The sequence below is a fragment of the Myotis yumanensis genome, unplaced genomic scaffold, assembly GCF_028538775.1.
Source record: "Myotis yumanensis isolate MYYU_CA2020_CCGP unplaced genomic scaffold, mMyoYum1.0.hap1 SCAF_18, whole genome shotgun sequence".
NCBI lineage: Eukaryota > Metazoa > Chordata > Mammalia > Chiroptera > Vespertilionidae > Myotis > Myotis yumanensis.
Window position 1 is genome coordinate 2,763,461 of NW_027223769.1, and position 18,070 is coordinate 2,781,530.

General features: G+C 44.2%; 1 protein-coding gene across 1 annotated transcript in view; it reads right to left on the bottom strand.

Annotated features, from left to right (window-relative positions):
• Positions 1–12,972: 12,972 nt before the first annotated feature.
• The window catches only part of LOC138997295 (cell adhesion molecule CEACAM21-like), a 34,538-nt gene continuing 29,440 nt past the window's right edge, over positions 12,973–18,070 (bottom strand). Inside the window, exon 5 of the mRNA XM_070398898.1 lies at positions 12,973–14,498. Within this exon, the coding sequence (XP_070254999.1) occupies position 14,498 (1 nt within the window). The 3' untranslated portion in view covers positions 12,973–14,497. The remainder of the gene's footprint in view (positions 14,499–18,070) is intronic.

An 18,070-nucleotide genomic window follows, 5' to 3' on the forward strand; every position in this document is an offset into this window, starting at 1 on the left:
GCAGTTAAAGGGGTCGAATGAAAGGGTAGCATTGAGGATGCCTATTTACCACAGTGATCAAAGAAAGCTTTGGAAGCAAGAGGCCTTGGTAAGAGAGTAAGCAGTCCATATTTAAGAAACATTTAATTCTCATCTGTCACATTGAGGGCTACCTTTGGCTCCATCCCTTTAACGGTGATGCTCTTAGAGAGGGTTGACTGGAGGGTTGGGCCCCATCAGCTTAAGGCCATTGTGTGGGTAGACTCTAGTCCTGGGCATCTTCCAGTCCCCAGAACAGTCCCTCTTCCACCAGGGCTTCCCACTGGATGTCCTCAGGACCTGTCCCCAGTGCCGTGTCCATTCCAGCTACATCATCCCCCACAAATTCTGGGTGAGCCAGGGGGCCGAGAAGGAGCATCAGGAACTGCAAGGCTCGGACCAGCCAGATCCGATGCCGGTAATTTGCACAGGGGAATGGCCGCTGCCCCTTCAAGTCTGACTGCATTTACCTGCACCAGCTTCCAGACAAGGCCTGGTCCTCGGCTCCTCCCTGCCTGGAGTCCTCCCTGCCCAGAGAGCACACAGCCAGCCTCCAGGAGTGAGGTGCTGGGCCCATCAGGCTCTGGAGGATGGGAGGGATTCCTTCCTTTTCTCTGTCTTAGATGTTAAAAAACACTGAAAGTTACATCTGTTAATTGCTCAGTGGGGGTCTGGCATCCTAAGGCTAGTTTTGGTCATTTTTTCTAATGCCTGAGGCAGCCTATTGGATAAAATGTATTCCAAACATTTTGGGCCCTGAACACACCCAAATAATTTCTTTTTCATGTTTTTTCCCCTGTTTATTAATATTATTATTATTTAAGTAAATGTACTACTTTCCTTAGAGATAAGATGCTAAGATTTGGGTGATAATGAGCTCCACTGCTGATACTGGCAGGACTGTTAGGCAAGTGCCTGCAAAGAAAGGGTTAAACAGCTGCTGCTCCCTGGAAAGAGTGGGGTGGAGGATGGAGGAAAGCAGCTGTTCTGCCTTTTTGAGAGGCAGGCAGTTTGCAGGGACTGTTAGGAAAGTTTCCTTAAATTCCTATCTTGGTAAAAGGGCTATAAGCATTAGCAAAACAAATTTAATTGAAGACCAAATTTAATTGTAATCTCTACAATTTAGAGATTCCTCTATAGGCCAGAGTTGATATTGGGGAAGAAAATTAATCTCTCCTTTTCAAGTTTGAGTTTCAGATTTTTCTAATTTTTTAAGGCACAAATCTTGTGGTTTTCTATTTGACAGAGAAGAAAGGAGATGATAGGAGAGAATGGTGCTATGGTTAAGAGAGAGCAGTAGGTGTTGGGACTAAATGACCAGCTCGGTCAAAGAAAGGTTCATCAGGAAGGGACTACATCGAGGAAGGTTTAGAATGAAGAAGAATTTGGTCAGTGGTGCAGTCCTGACAGTGAGAAGGGTGACTGTGGAGAAGGAAAAAGGCCTGGACATAGGGGATCTTGGACCATTTCCCGCTGCAGTGACAGAAATTATTTAAGTCCCGGAGAATATTAAAATTGAAAGTTCCATTCTCAGGCCAGTGTGAATCCTTGTCTAATTTATATAGTGGATAAGGCTCTTTGGCTAGATCTCCGTGGAAAGGAGACATCCCAGAGTGGTTTTATTATTTTTGGGGGGGGGGCATGGGGGAGCAGAAAAAAAGAATTTCTCATGGTGTAAATTAGAAAGAGGAGGTAAGCAATAGGGGGAGACCCGGGGAGCGAGACTAGAGGGAGGGTGTCCCCACTGTCTAGTCAGGCTTGGAGGGAAGAGTACAGTCTAATCCACGTGGCAGGTGTCCCTGCAACAAGGAAGACTATGGGACCTGGTCCAGGGGCTGAGGCTGGACTGGAGAGATTTCTGGCCTAGCACTAGGTCTTTTGTCTGAGATGGCAAATCAGAAATCCAGAAGGGTGATCCGATTGTTACTTACCGGAGATGTTGAGTACAGAGTCAGCAATGGGAAGGCGAGGTTTCCAGTCCAATGTCCTCCTTGGGTGATTCGGGAAAGCCCGTAAAGCAGGGAGGCCTAATCGAGGTCGGCAATCATGTCACCGGAGTAGGATTCTCAGGTAAGCCCAGGATGAGCTGCTGCTGCCTGCTACTCTCCAAGTAGCAAACTCAGGGCGAACAAAGCCTGGGTTATGGCTCCCCTTCCAGTGGAACCCTCCTGAGTTTTAGCACCAAATGTTAGGGTTGCCGAAGGGAACCCACCAGGCCAAAAGGGGTAAAGAATTAAACTTACTGGTGGCCCAGTGTGCAGATTCTTGCACATTGAAAAGTAATTAAATAGAAGGTGGCTGGCGGGGCGGGACTGGGCAAGACAGGGGGACACGCCCTGGTGCTAACCTCTGGTCCTTCCCAGGCCAGCTGCTCCTGGGGCAGCGCCACAGCTCGAAGGGTATCTGCAGAGTGAGTAGGGTCCCTTCAGCAGGTGGGGTCCCTCGGCCTGGCCTGTGGGGATCAGGCCAAAACCAGCTCTCCGACATCCCCCAAGAACCACCGCTGCCTAGTCATGGCAGCTCAGCAGGTCCTGCATTGAGTGTCTGCCCCCTAGTGGTCAGTGCGCATCATACCTACCAGCTGATCTGATGGTCACTTAGCCTTTTATATATATAGACTGGAGCCCGGTGCATGATATCCATGCATGGGGGTGGGGGGGTGTCCATCAATCCAGCCTGCACCCTCTCCAATCTGGGACCCCTCAGGGGATGTCCTACTGCTGGTTTAGGCCAGATCCATGTGTGGGATTTGGCCTAAACCGGCAGTCAGACATCCCCCTCGCAATCCAGGACCCCTGGCTCCTAACCGCTCACCTGCCTGCCTGCCTGATCACCCCTAACCGCCTCTGCCTACTGGCTTCATCGCCCCTTAACTGCTCCCCTGCCGGCCTGATCGCCCCCTAACTGCCCTCTCCGCAGGCCTGATTGCCCCTAACTGCCTCTACCTCGGCCCCCACTACCATGGCTTTGTCCAGAAGGGCATCTGGAAGATGTTTGGTCTAATTAGCACATTACCCTTTTGTTAGTATAGATTGTAACATCTGCTAACAGAAGGGCTGAGGCCAAAGCGGCATCAGCAGCACAGAGTAGGGGGAGTGGGATATTTTGTGTCTTGTGAAGGTCAGTCAGAGTAACCAGTGGGACCCAGTGCAGATGGGGCCAGGTGTAGGCGGTCACTGGAAACTGGTGAGGTGGTTTACTGGAAACAGAAGGCAATTAATCCTGAGACCTGCCATGAGAATAACTGGAAAATCACAGGAGGGGCAAGAGTCCCCAGGGAGCATAATGGAGCTCAAGAATGTACATAACATTTCAGGGAGTGGCAAGGGCCCAAGCAAAGCATAATGGGGTGCAAGAATGTGCATAACAAAGCCTAGAGTAATAGTTTCCTATGGGAGGCATCTGGCAGTAGTATTCCAGACCTTTGAAATCCACACATTGGGGCATTTATGAATTCTTTCCAGTACTCGTGCACCCACACCCTGACACTATATTGCATACTTCTACCCTATATAAGAGAACCTAACCACCCCTGCAGGGCTGACGCCAATACACTTGTCTCAGCTCACTGTGAGAAAATGTAATAAAATTTCTTAACCCTCACAACATCTCTGGGCCTGGCTCCTTTAGTGGTGGACCTAACATCTACCAGTCTCTTGAGATGAATAGGGAGGTAAAAGTACTTGGTGGGCTTTTGATGTTCTGGAACCATACCTTTGATTCTGTAACGACCGCATTTGTAAAACAAGGACATTACTTTTTAAAATTTATCTATTTTTAAATACCTCAGCAAGTGGGTTGCTACCCAACTATTGGCAAAGACTGGAGGTTTATAAAGGACTGCTCCTCTGGTTTCTGCAACAAGTTTATTAATTTTTCCATGATAATAGGCAGCTCTCCCAGGAAGAGGATGGGCTGCATTACCAGATGAGTACCCAGGTCCTGGGTACAACTCCTAGCCAGGTTAGAACGTTCTTTCTTTAATCAGAACAAAACAATAACGTTTAATAGAACATGGTTAGTATTTCTTACTAAAAGCCCGGTGCATGAATTTGTGCACGGGGGTGAGGGTGGGGCGTGCAGGGACCGCAGGAGTTTGGCTGTGGGAGCACACTGACCACCAGGGGGTAGCTCCTGCATTAAGCATCTGCTCCCTGGTGGTCCCTGCGCATCATATCGACCGGTCGTTCCGGTCATTCGGTTGTAATGGTCGCTTAGGCTTTTAAATATATAGATAACTATAGCTAATCCCCAGTATTCTATTTCTGCCCCTAACATCTGTAAACCAATTAAATCAGTAATACTAAATCATTTCCTAGAAACCATTTCTAGGAATAAGAATGTGGTCAATAACCAAAATATAATTGTGGAGGTCTTTATCCTGCAGAGAAAGTAGCAAAGTGGCTGGGTTAAGACTTACATTGAGCTTAAGTGAAATTTATTGCGAAGGTAAGAACCAGTCAGCTGGCACAAGTGTTGAATGTGATGAGAATTCAGTGGAGATTTAATAGAATGAGGAACATAAACTAAAGAGAGACCATAACTATCTTTTGTTTATTTGTTTGCATAACATGTCTGTAGCAGAAATGGCTGTTATGCAGGGAGGGGGCCTTTTGTCTAGTTTGTCTAGTTGCTAACTATAACAACCTACAGGTCTATGATGATCTATATTTTTGAGTTAAAATTTCTATAATGAATGTGTCCCAAAGTGGAAGCTTTAGATAATTCTTTAGAGATTTTTATAGTTTGTTTCTCTTTTTAGTTCCACTAAACTGGATCAGGTCGTTTTAGTTTTAATAAGACATCTCGAGGGTGGGCCATTAATGAAAAATTTGGAACCCAGTTGTGCCAATATTCAGTCCAAACCAGGAAACCTCTAAGCTGCTTCCTTGTTGTTGTTTTTTTAAGAGGAAAGATAGGATTCCTCTGAGTCTTTCACCGCTAATTAATAGCCCATCTTTAACATTAGAACCAAAGTACTTTACTGGGAAACAGAATCAGAGCTTGTTCTTTGGCACCCATGTGCCTTTACAGCTAGCTGTTGTCATAGGTAAATTGTGTCCTTGTGGGAGTCTAGTAATTTTCTAGACTAGAGCATACAACTAAACCATCCTCATGTAGGAGTAGAGTGGAATATCTAGAAAATTCAACATAATTTCAATCAGCTTTTAGTATCTAAGATAATAGGTGGGACTCTTCACATATCCCTGGGCATTACTGGCCAAGTAAACTTTAATCTTCCAGGTGAAAGCAGAGGTATGGACTGTCTTTTTCTACTGGAATGCTAAAAAGGCACTACATAATCTATTACTGGGAAACATTGGCAGTCATAGTAATGGTTAATAATAAGGTTTGTGGATTTGGAACTACAGGATGTCTGGGGATAACTAGTTTATTTATAGCTCTGAGATTTTGTACAAATTTCCCTTTTACCATTCAGTTTCTTTATTAGAAGGATAGGAGAATTACAGGGTCTCATACAAGGAATTATAAGCTCCTCCTTCTTCATGGTAATTTTAATTTCTCCTAAACTATTAATAAGAAGGGGAAATGCCTTCTTGTAGTCCACAGAACAGCTTTATGCTTGTTTCTGATTTTTTTCCCCCTAAATCCCATTTCGGTTCCTTATAATCCTTAAGGTGGGTAGACTTCTCTATAGAAGTTTTCTTGTGAACCTTATTTAGTGATTTTATTGCGTTTGCTTCCAGAAACCAGTAGCTATATTAATTGCAATAAATTAGAATACCCAGGATTACACGTTCTAACAGTTAAATTTCTCTGTGAACCCATCAGGTTCCCAGATAAAATCAGGAACAATTGCTTGTTCCTCTCTGGCTGAGACCAACTTTTCTCCAAAGGGAGATGTTAGAATTCCCTTAAGTCACTAGAGAGTGGTCGTGGAAAAGACAGAAGGGGAAGGAAGAAGGGAGGGGAAGGGCAAGTCTGAACAAGGAAGCTCTGAGAGCAAAGGATATAGTGGAGGAGGAATAGAAGAAGGAAGAATGAGGTGTAGGCATTTATCACTTCAGAAGAGTTCAGAGACAGTCTCTAATATTTCTTATTATTTTTTTTCCAAAAATTGACCTGTGCTTCTACTGGGAACTTTTAATTTCCAAATCAAGACACATTTCCCAGAAAACAGCCACACACAAAAAAAGAAATGGCTACAAACAAGTACCTTTCAATAATAACTTTAAACGTAAACTGACTAAATGCTCCAACCAAAAGACATCGAGTGGCTGAATGGATAAAAAATCATGACCCATACATTTGCTGTCTACAAGAGACCCACCTCATTAAAAGGGACTCACACAGACTGAAAGTGAAGGGATGGAAAAATATCTTCCAGGCAAATGGAAAGGAAAAGAAAGCTGGGGTAGCAATACTTATATCAGACAAAATAGACCTCAAAGTGAAGGCCATAACCAGAGATAAGGAAGGCCACTTCATACTACTAAAGGGATCAATACAACAAGAAGATATAACCCTGGTAAACATTTATGCACCCAATGCAGGAGCATCCAAATACATAAAAAAACTCCTGGAAGATATCAAAGGAGAGATTGACAACAATACAATCATAGTAGGGGACTTTAATACACCACTGACATCACTGGATAAATCCTCTAGACAAACAATCAGCAAAGAAACAGCAACCTTAAATGACTCACTTGATCAGATGGACTTAATTGACATCTTCAGAACACTTCACCCCAAAACCATGGAATATAAATTCGACTTAAGGGCTCATAAGACATATTCAAAAATACACCACATATTGGGTCACAAGCAAAGTCTCCACAAATTCAAGAAGATTGAAATCATAAAAAGCTTCTTCTCAGACCACAATGGCATAATATTAGAAATGAACTACAAAAAAAAAAACAACCCAAAATACTCAAACACTTGGAAGCTGAATAGCATGTTATTAAATATTGATTGGGTTACCAATGAGATCAAAGAAGAAATTAAAAGCATCCTGGAAACTAATGACAATGAAAACACAACAATCCAAAACCTATGGGACGCAATGAAAGCAGTCCTGAGAGGGAAGTTTATAGCTCTACAGGACTATCTCAAAAAGCAAGAAAAAATGGTAGTAAATCATCTAACTCTACAACTCAAAGAATTAGAAAGAGAGCAACAAGAAAACCCCAGAGTGAGCAGAAGGAAGGAGATAATAAAGATTAGAGCAGAAATAAATGACATAGAGACCAAAAAGATAATACAGAAAATCAATGAAACTAAGAGCTGGTTCTTTGAAAGGATAAACAAGATTGACAAACCTCTAGCCAGGCTCACCAAGAAGCAAAGAGAGAGGACCCAAATAAACAAAATCAGAAACGATAGAGGCGAAATAACAACAGACCCCACAGAAATACAAATGATTGTTAAAAAATACTATGGACAGCTCTACTCCAACAAACTAGACAACCTGGAGGAAATGGACAAATTCCTAGAAAAATACAACATTCCAAAACTCAATCAGGAAGAATCTAAAAATCTCAATAGGCCAATAACTATGGAAGAAATTGAAGCAGTCATCAGAAAGCTTCCAGAAAACAAAAGCCCAGGGCCAGACAGCTTCACAGGGGAGTTTTACCAAACATTCAAGGAAGAACTAAAACCTACCCTCCTCAGACTACTACAAAAAATTCAAGAGGAAGGAACACTTCCAAGCTCATTCTATGAAGCCAGCATCACCCTAATACCAAAACCAGGTAAAGACAACACAATGAAAGAGAATTACAGGCCAATATCCCTCATGAACATAGATGCCAAAATCCTCAACAAAATCTTAGCAAATCAGATCCAGCAGTACATCAGAAAGATCATACACCATGACCAAGTAGGATTTATCCCAGGGATGCAAGGATGGTACAATATACGCAAATCAATAAACGTGATACATCACATAAACAAATTGAAAGAAAAAAACCACATGGTCATATCAATTGATGCAGAAAAAGCATTCGACAAAATCCAACACCCATTTTTGATAAAAACTCTCAGCATGGTGGGAGTAGAAGGATCATACCTCAACATAATAAAAGCCATATATGACAGGCCCACAGCCAACATCATACTCAATGGACAAAAACTAACACCATTTCCCCTAAGAACAGGAACAAGACAAGGATGCCCACTCTCACCACTCCTGTTCAACATAGTCCTGGAAGTATTAGCCACTGCAATTAGACAAGAAGAAGAAATAAAAGGCATCCAAATTGGAAAAGAGGAAGTAAAACTGTCCTTATTTGCAGACGACATGATATTATACATACAAAACCCTAGAGACTCCGTCAAAAAACTACTAGACTTAATACATGAATTTGGCAAAGTAGCAGGATACAAAATTAATGCCAAGAAATCTGAGGCATTTCTATACACCAATAGTGAACTTGCAGAAAGAGAGATTAGAAAAACAATCCCATTTACCATCGCACCAAAAAAATTAAGCTACCTAGGAATAAACTTAACTAAAGAGGTAAAAGACCTCTACTCAGAAAACTACAGGACATTGAAAAAAGAGATAGAGGAAGACATAAACAGATGGAAGAACATACCGTGTTCATGGATTGGTAGAATCAACATCATTAAAATGTCCATACTACCTAAAGCAATCTATAAATTCAACGCACTTCCCATTAAAATACCAACGGCATACTTCACAGATGTAGAACGAACTCTCCAAAAATTCATCTGGAATAAAAAAAGACCCCGAATAGCTGCAGCGATCCTGAGAAAGAACAAAGTAGGTGGGATCTCAATACCAGATATCAAGCTGTATTACAAAGCCACTGTTCTCAAAACTGCCTGGTACTGGCACAAGAACAGACATATAGATCAATGGAATAGAATAGAGACCCCAGAAATCGGCCCGAACCAATATGCTCAATTAATATTTGACAAAGGAGGCAAGAACATACAATGGAGTCAAGATAGTCTCTTCAATAAATGGTGTTGGGAAAATTGGACAGATATATGCAAGAAAATGAAACTAGACCACCAACTTACACCATACACAAAAATAAACTCAAAATGGATAAAGGACTTAAATGTACGACAGGAAACCATAAAAATTCTAGAAGAATCCAAGGGCAACAAAATCTCAGACATATGCCGAAGCAATTTCTTCACTGATACAGCTCCTAGAGCAGTTGAAACTAAAGAGAAAATGAACAAATGGGACTACATCAAAATAAAAAGCTTCTGCACAACAAAAGAAACCATCAACAAAACAACAAGAAAACCCACTGCGTGGGAAAACATATTTGCCAACGTCATATCTGATAAGGGCCTAATCTCCAAAATTTATAGGGAACTCTTACAACTTAAGAAAAAGAAGATAAACAATCCAATCAAAAAATGGGCAAAGGATCTAAATAGACACCTTTCAAAAGAGGACATTCAGAAAGCCAAGAGACATGAAAACATACTCAAAGTCACTAATCATCCGAGAAATGCAAATCAAAACAACAATGAGGTACCATCTCACACCTGTCAGAATGGCTATCATCAACAAATCAACAAACAACAGGTGCTGGAGAGGATGTGGAGAAAAAGGAACACTTGTGCACTGCTGGTGGGAATGTAGACTGGTGCAGCCACTATAGAAGACAGTATGGAGTTTCCTCAAAAAACTGGAAATGGGACTCCCATTTGACCCTGTGATCCCACTTCTAGGAATTTATCCCAAGAAACCAGAAACACCAATCAGAAAGGATATATGCACCTATATGTTCATAGCAGCACAATTCACCATAGCTAAGATCTGGAAACAGCCTAAATGCCCATCAGTAGATGAATGGATTAGAAAACTGTGGTACATCTACACGATGGAATACTATGCTGCTGTAAGAAAGAAGGTACTCTTACCATTTGCAACGGCATGGAAGGAGCTGGAGAGCATTATGCTAAGTGAAATAAGCCAGTCAATGAAGGAAAAATACCACATGATCTCACTCATTCATGGATAATAGAGACCATTATAAACTTTTGAACAATAATAGATACAGAGGCAGAGCTGCCTCACACAGATTGTCAAACTGCAGCGGGAAGGCCGGGGAGGGTTGGGGGGCAGGAGGGAGGGGGTTAGGAGATCAACTGAAGGGCTTGTATGCATGCATATGAGCATAACCAATGGACATAAGACACTGGGGAGTAGGGGAAGCCGGGGTATTGTCAAGGGTGGGGGGAAAAAAAGGACACATATGTAATACCCTTTGTAATGCTTTAAGCAATAAAAAATAATAATAATAATAATTAAAAATAAATAAATAAAATAATAATGATAAAAAAAGACACATTTCCCATTCATTCATTCCGTATAATGTTAGAGCCTCCATTTTTTCTAATTTTTGCATGAAAAAATTAATTTAGGCACCCAAAGGCAACTGCATTTTGACCATTTTATTTTATTAAAAAATATTTGTATTGATTTCAGAGAGGTAAGGAGAGGGGGAGATAGAAACATTAATGGAGGGAGAATTATTGATCATTTGCTTCCTGCATGACCCCCAGAGGGGATTGAGCCCAAAACCCAGCCCTGTCCCCTGACCGGGAATCAAACTATGACCTCCTGGTTTAGTGTGGTGGTTTTTTTTGTTGTTAGTCCTCACTTGAGAATATTTTTCCATTGATTTGTAGAGAGAGTGGAAAAAAACAGGGAGAGACAAAGAGAAACATTGATGTGAGAGAGACACATCGATTGGTTGCCTCCTGCATGCTCCCCCGACCAGGGCTGGGGAACCTACAACTGAGGTACATGCCCTTGTTTGGAATCGAACCCAGGACCTTCCGTCTCAGGCGGACACTCTATCCACTGCACCAAACCGGCTAGAGCTGACCTCCTGGTTTATAGGTCGATGCTCAACCACTGAGACACACCAGCCAGGTGCATTTTGACCATTTTAAGTTAACATAATTTCTAGTTAAATCTTCTCATTTCTATAAATCATTTGCAAGTCAAGGCTCCCGCCAAGCCTTTAAGAACACCTGAGATTTGTGCTGGAGGGAGGATGTGCCCCTGACCCTCAGAGCTGAACAACTTCAGCTCTCATTAATACAGTGAAGGTTTTTTGATCAGATTCTCAGAAAACAATTCCAGTTGAAATGCCTGAGTTAAAAAAACAGCCACCCATTTTTCCTTGTGTCTCCCCTTAGCCTTGCTTCTGTCAACCCTTAACCTTAGTTCCACCTTGCAGATTTAAAATACAGCCCAATTAAAGTCAGATCCTCATTCTTCATTCTTCTACCACAAGCAAGGGAAGGTCCTGGATCCAAGAGACAACTCAGCAAGTTTACCAGATAGGGGGCCAGGGGGTTAGTGAGCTCAGTGGACCCCTTGCTGGATCCTAGCACTGGGTCTGGGTCTGCAGGGTCGTCCTAGGTGAACTTCTTTGAAATCCTGCCGCACTATAATGAGTAAAGGTCAAAGTATGACCCTCCAAACTGGTGAAGAATTTTTGTGAGTTTACTTGAGCTAAACTATTGACAATAGCTGGGGAGCAAAATCTCCATGGATTGAGACAATGCTCTAGAGAATGGCCATTTGCATCTTATTTTATACATCTCAATCAAGAGATCAGAGGCAAGTGGGTCACTTGACATCCACTGGTAATAGATTAGGGAGGTGGGAGAAAGCAAATGGGGGGACCCCTGGGACTGGATGTAAAATGTTTCACATCTTTTACGTGTGTGGGTACAGGATAATTAACAGTCAAAAGAAAGGGGAGTTTTCCGGACATTCCATAGGAAAGCTATAGCGGATGCAAAGGACATTAGACAGGGTCAGCTAAGGTCAAGATTGACTTTTGCTAGGGAAGAGTCTAGCCTAGGACATTACTAGCTGCCATAAACTGCTTTTAGTTCAAAGTTTTCATTTCACACCATCCTTTGTGGTCACTTTATGGCCCTGAATTTGCAAGGCCACCACCCAGTGTGGCCTCTTTTGGCCCACACTTTACCATAACATTTTGTAAACACTCGTTTTCAGATTAAGGAAGTTCCTTTTATTTCTGGCTTATTAAGTTCTTCACATAAATAGAGGCTGAATTTTAGGTAGAGTTTTTCTTGAAAGTGTCTTTTGAAAAATTTACATGCTTTTTCTCCTTTAAACCTTTAATGCTGTGAATTACAGTGACTTTTATACTGCTAAACTCTTTCTGAAATAAACCCATATTTCCTTCATGTCATTGTTTTTATTCATTGCTGATTATGTTACTGTTCCTGAGGATGTTCATATACAAGAATATTAATCCTGTTATTTTCCTTTCTGAGTTTTGAAAGATTAAAGTGGGTGGTGCTCAGGCAGGCTAAATAGCCATCTCAGATGGTGATTAAAGAAAATGGAATTCATTTAAGGAAAAGGGGATGGGAGATGGGGATATGCAATGGGAAGGACTACACAGCACTGAGCAAAAGGTATTATACCCCATGATGGCAGCAAAAATGTACTTAGGACCGTGAAACAAGAAAGGACATAGAAGAAGCAACAGAGAAGCCTAGGCTGTGCTGCTTTGACTCTGAGAAGTCAGAGAAAAGGGTCCTTGGAGACAAGTTTAGGGGGTTAGCTGAGGACAAGCTGCCACTGCCCATTGCTCCTCTGGTTGCAGGTCTCATGGGATCCCTTAGAGGTTGGGAAATACGTGCCTGTGGGGGAATGGGAAGGGCATGCTCCTTGGAGGGAGAGTGCACACTGGGTCCTTTATCCTGAGCACATGTCTCTCTTTCTAGCAGGTGGAAATCTTAGGGGAGGTCTCAGGGGAGGGTCTTAATGGAATATTCATCAGCTTTCTAGGTGTGCTCTTTCAGGGTCGTGTTCTCCACTGATTGGACGATGTCTATTGATGTTCTTGGTGAACGGAGACGCAGAGATGAGTTGGACGACAGGATACGGAGAAGCAGAGGGCTACCGCTTGCTCAGGCGAATAGCCAAGATCCTCTGATCCCTTCTGGCTTTTATTGGGGGTGAGCACAGCAAATAACAATGGGGTACAGCAAGTGACAATGATTAACAAACATGCTTTATGAAATTATCAAAGCTAAGTTATACATGACACTATTAATTTCCTATGTTATACAAAGATTCTTTCCACCTGCAGCAGTGCACCCTCCCCTGAACTTTCTATGCCCTCATGGACTATTCATCACGTCAAGGAAAGTTCTGCCTCGGAACAATAAGTCTCGTGTGCAAGACTTTGTTCTGATGCGGTCTGTGTGCAGGCTTACGCCTTCTCCCGGCAGAGCGCCCTCTTCTAGTTAACTTCTTCCCGCTTTACCACAACAATGTCAAGGCAGGAGGTCATTAGTCAACGTCTTTAGGCAGCCCTGTGTCACTTGTCTGGTTTTTCTGCATTTCTTTGCTTTGAGCTGAAATTCAACCGAAGCCTAGATGTTATGTTATGGGAGGAAATGGTCAGGGGGGTCTAAATTGCCTGACCAGAGATATGAAAGATCCCAGGTCCAAACCACATGTCCAGTGATATGCTAGGGGAGAATAGGTTCTTGTTTTCTCAATTGTGCCCCTTAATAGTCTTCTGGAACTTTCTGCCCTGGTGAGTCTCTGTACCTCTCTGTCTCTGCTCTGCTCATGTCTAGCAACTTTCTTCTGATTCCATGGTCAAGATTATACTAGCCACACAAAAACAGCTGGGGAAGTGTTCTCTCTCTTCTATTTTCTGTAAGAGCACTTATAAGATTAGTATTAATTGTTCTCTGAATGTTTGGAAAACACCATCAAATAATCTAGATTATATGTATCCTTTTTTGGAAGGATTACCAACTCAGTTTCTTTATTGGTTAATAGGGCTACTCATACTTTTCTTTCTTTTTGACTCAGTTCTGTTTTCATTTTATTTTTCTAAGTATTTATTCCTTTTAATCTAATCTTTCAAATATTTGCAATAGGGATGCTCCTGATGTCCTCCTATTGCCTTCTGTCATTGTTTCCTTTTTTACTCCTAATATTGCTTATTGTGATCACTGTCATTTCTTCTTAATAATTCAGTCAGAAGTTTGCTTTTTAAAGAGCCATCTCTAGACTTTCTTGGTTTTAGTACTAATTTAATGAGACAAATTTTAATGAAAAGGAAGACTGGGCTTCCTACAGACTCCCTTTCACCTGCTGACACCAAAGGGAGGGGCTGTGACCAGGAGCCTGGAGCTGCCTCATGACAGAGTGAGGGGGGGGGGGGGGGGAGGGCGGGGGGCGGGGGCGGAGGAGAAAGAGGCTTTCCAGGTGTGCTCTTCCAGGGTTGTGGTCGCATCCTCTCCTTTTCCCTGAGGGCAACGGGGTCTCCTAGTGATGGGATGAGACTTGGAACCAGGCAGTAGTGTGGTGAGCAGGGCTGGTTGCATTACTTCTTTTTTATTTCCGAATAAACTGGTTCTGTGGCTGTTGGGGATGGGGAGGCTGACGTTGGTTTCTTTGATTCTTGGCCACTGAAGTTCAGCAAGGAATATGTAACTTCATGGATCTGAAAGGGATGAGAAGTGGTCAATTAAGTCAGTATCACAGGTCAGGCCCTTTCCTGGCCTCCTGTGATTAGGCAGCACCTGCTCTCACCACTTTTAAACTTCTAGCTTTGTTGAAGGACTTTTATTACCCATTATCTCTGCTTGCTGACATCCTTTCAGTGACCATTAGAAGAGATAGATTATGTATTCATACCATGGAAGAAGAGGATACAGCAATGAGAATGAACAACCACAAATACATACCACAATATGGATAAGTCTCACGAGACCATTTTGAATGAAGGAAACAACACACATATAAGGATATACTGTGCTTTTTAATGTAAGAGCATAAACAGGCAAAAATAATCTAGTGCATTGGAAGTCAGGATATGGTTACTCTTTGGAGGGAAGTGACTGGAGGGTTTCATTTTGTAGGGAGATAACATGTTTTGTTTCTTCATTTCAATGCTGCTTACAAGGGTATGCTCAATTCATGATAATCTACAGTAATAAAAGAGAAATATGGTAATTAGCATATGACCGCTACCCTTTTCATTGGCTAATCAGTGAGTATATGCAAATTAACTGTCAGCCAAGATGGCGGCCAGCAGCCAGGCAGCTGGAAGCGAACATGAGGCTTGCTTGCTCCAGTGACTGCGGACTCCAACGTTCCCCGCCTGCCGCTGCCGGCCGCTCAGTTGCAACTCTAAGCAACTATGTACTATGTTGCAAATAAGAAGATAAACAAAACTCCAGAAACGGGCTTTCATTCAGCCGGGCTTTAGCAACATTGTATCGATGTTTTCAGAGGCGAGGCCTCAGAGCTAAAGCTGGCCCAGAATAAAAAAAAAAAAAAAGAAAAGAAAACAAGGAGCGGTTGGAAGCTTCAGTCACTCGCTTCCGGAAAACAGCCCTCAGCCCCTCACCCAGACTGGCCAGGCACCCCAGTGGGGACCCCCACCCTGATCCAGGACACCCTTCAGGGCAAACCAGCTGGCCCCTACCCATGCACCAGGCCTCTATCCTATACAGTAAAAGGGTAATATGCCTCCCAGCACCGGGATCAGCGTGACAGGGGGCAGCGCCCAAACCCCCTGATCGCCCTGCAGCTCTGTGTGTAACAGGGGGCGGGGCCACAACCTCCCTATCTGCCCTGCTCTGTGCCTGATAGGGGGGAGCTCCCCAATCCCCTGATTGCTCTGCGGCTCTGTGTGTGACAGGGTGCGGCACCCCAACCCCCCCCCCCCCCATGGGCCCTGCTCTGTGTGTGACAGGGTAGAGCCATAACCTCCCCATTGGCCCTGCCCTGAATGTGACAGGGTGCAGCACCCCAACCCCCTGATCCGCCCTGCTCTGTGTGTGACAGGGGCAGAACCCCAACTCCCCTATCGGCCCTACTCTGTGAGTGACAGCGGGGAGCTCCTCAACCCCCTGATTGGCCCTGCTCTGTGCATGACAGGGGGTGGCGCCGCAACCTCCCCATCGACCCTGCCTTGAGTGTGATAGGGGGCGGTGCCCCAACCCCCCAATCGGCCCTACCCTGAGCATGACTGAGGGTGGCATCGCAACCTCCCGATCTGCCCTGCTCTGTGCATGACGGTGCGGCGCCCCAACTCCCCAATCAGCCCTGCTCTGAGCCCTACCAGGGGCTGCACCTAGGGATTGGGCCTGCCCTCTGCCACCTGGGAGGAGGCCTAAGCCAGCAGGTCGTTATCTCCCGAGGGGTCCCAGACTGCGAGAGGGCACAGGCCAGGCTGGGGGACCCCCCCTCCCCCCGCCCCGAGTGCACAAATTTTTGTGCACTGGGCCTCTAGTTTATGTATAATTAACATACTAGAGGCCCGGTGCACTAAATTTGTGCACTGGGGCGGGGGTCCCTCAGCGCAGCCTGCCCCCTCTCACAGACATGGAGCCCTCAGGGAATGTCCTACTGATTGCAGGATGTGCCTGGCTGATCAGGGGAAGGTGCCAGCCCTATCACCCGCTGTTGCTGCCACTGCCGGCCGCCACAGCCACCAAGTTGTTTTCATCAACATGGACTCCAGTCTCTTCACCACAAAAAAATGACAACTTTCTCTAGGCATTTTCAAGATGTCTCCTTCATAGGATATGACATTTCTTTCTTTTTAGAAAAAAGATATTTTATTGATTTTTTACAGAGAAGAAGGGAGAGGGATAGAGAGTTAGAAACATCGATCAGCTGCCTCCTGCACATCTCCTACTGGGGATGTGCCCGCAACCAAGGTACATGCCCTTGACCGGAATCGAACCTGGGACCTTTCAGTCTGCAGGCCGACGCTCTATCCACTGAGCCAAACCATTTCGGCGACATTTCTTTCTTTCTTTTTTTTTTAAAATCTCACCTGAGGATATTTTTCCACTGATTTTTAGAGAGGGTGGAAGAGAGAGGAAAAGACAGAGAAACATCAATGTGAGAGGGACCCTTCAATTGGTTGCCTCCTGCGTGAGCTCTGACCTGGGCCCTGGCCAGGAAGGAGCCTGCAAACTAGATACATGCCCTTGATCACAATCTAACCTGGACCCTGCGGTCCACAGGCTGAGGCTCTATCCACTGAGCCAAACTGGCTAGGGCAGGATATGACATTTCTTAGCCCCTCCAACAGCAGACCTTCTCCAGGAATGAGGTGGGAAAGCCATAGATCACCTTCTTGGATTCTTATTACCCATGTTACCAAGAATACTGCAAGTGGTGTACAGGGAGCTTAGCCAATGAGCGGTAAAAAAAGGTGTTTCCTCTGCAGTTTACGTGCAGGGGCTGGACTGCTGGTGCGCTGTGTTGTGTCTCCACTCAGGGCCCGCCATCTGTGCGCACAGCCTCCTCCTGAGCTGGTTGCTACTCTTACGGTGTCTGGCTAATTTGCATATTACTATATATATATATATATATATATATATATATATGCTTTTAGCACTTTTCAATACATATGTGTGCTGTATTGAAAGGCTAAATGAGAGAAGCTCAGTAACGTTATTAAAAAGTGAAGGAGAAGAAACCAAGATGGCGGCATAGGTAAACACTGGAGTTCACTGCCTCGCACAACCCCTTCAAAAATACAACTAAAAGACAGAACGGACATCATCCAGAACCACAGGAAGGCTGGCTGAGTGGAAATTATACAACTAGAAGGAAAGAGAAAAGCATACCAAGACCCAGAGGAGGAGCGGTGCGGAAATAAAATACTAAGGTACAGAGGCACACGCAGAGTGGGCTGGCGGCTGAGGGTGAGGTTGTCTTTTTCAATTGGGAGGGAGTCTCAGGCTCTGAGCTCCAGTTCCGGGCGAGTCTTTGGGGACCCAGACTCATACGGGAGAAGCAGGACTGTCTGGCATCTGTTGGAACTCGAGGGCAGCTTTCTTTTGGAGGTGCTTGCAGCGATTACCGGGACACTGAGAAGCAGAGTCTCTGAGGACAGGAATGAGAGCAGCCATAACTGCACGCTCCACCCTGTGGATCTCGTGGGACCCGCCCTGCCATGCCCAAGCCCTGCACGGAGGTTTTTGCTGGATAGCCTCAGGCAAAAGCTAGATTAGCACCTCCCTAGAGATCCAGGAGCAAGAGTCCCCAGTG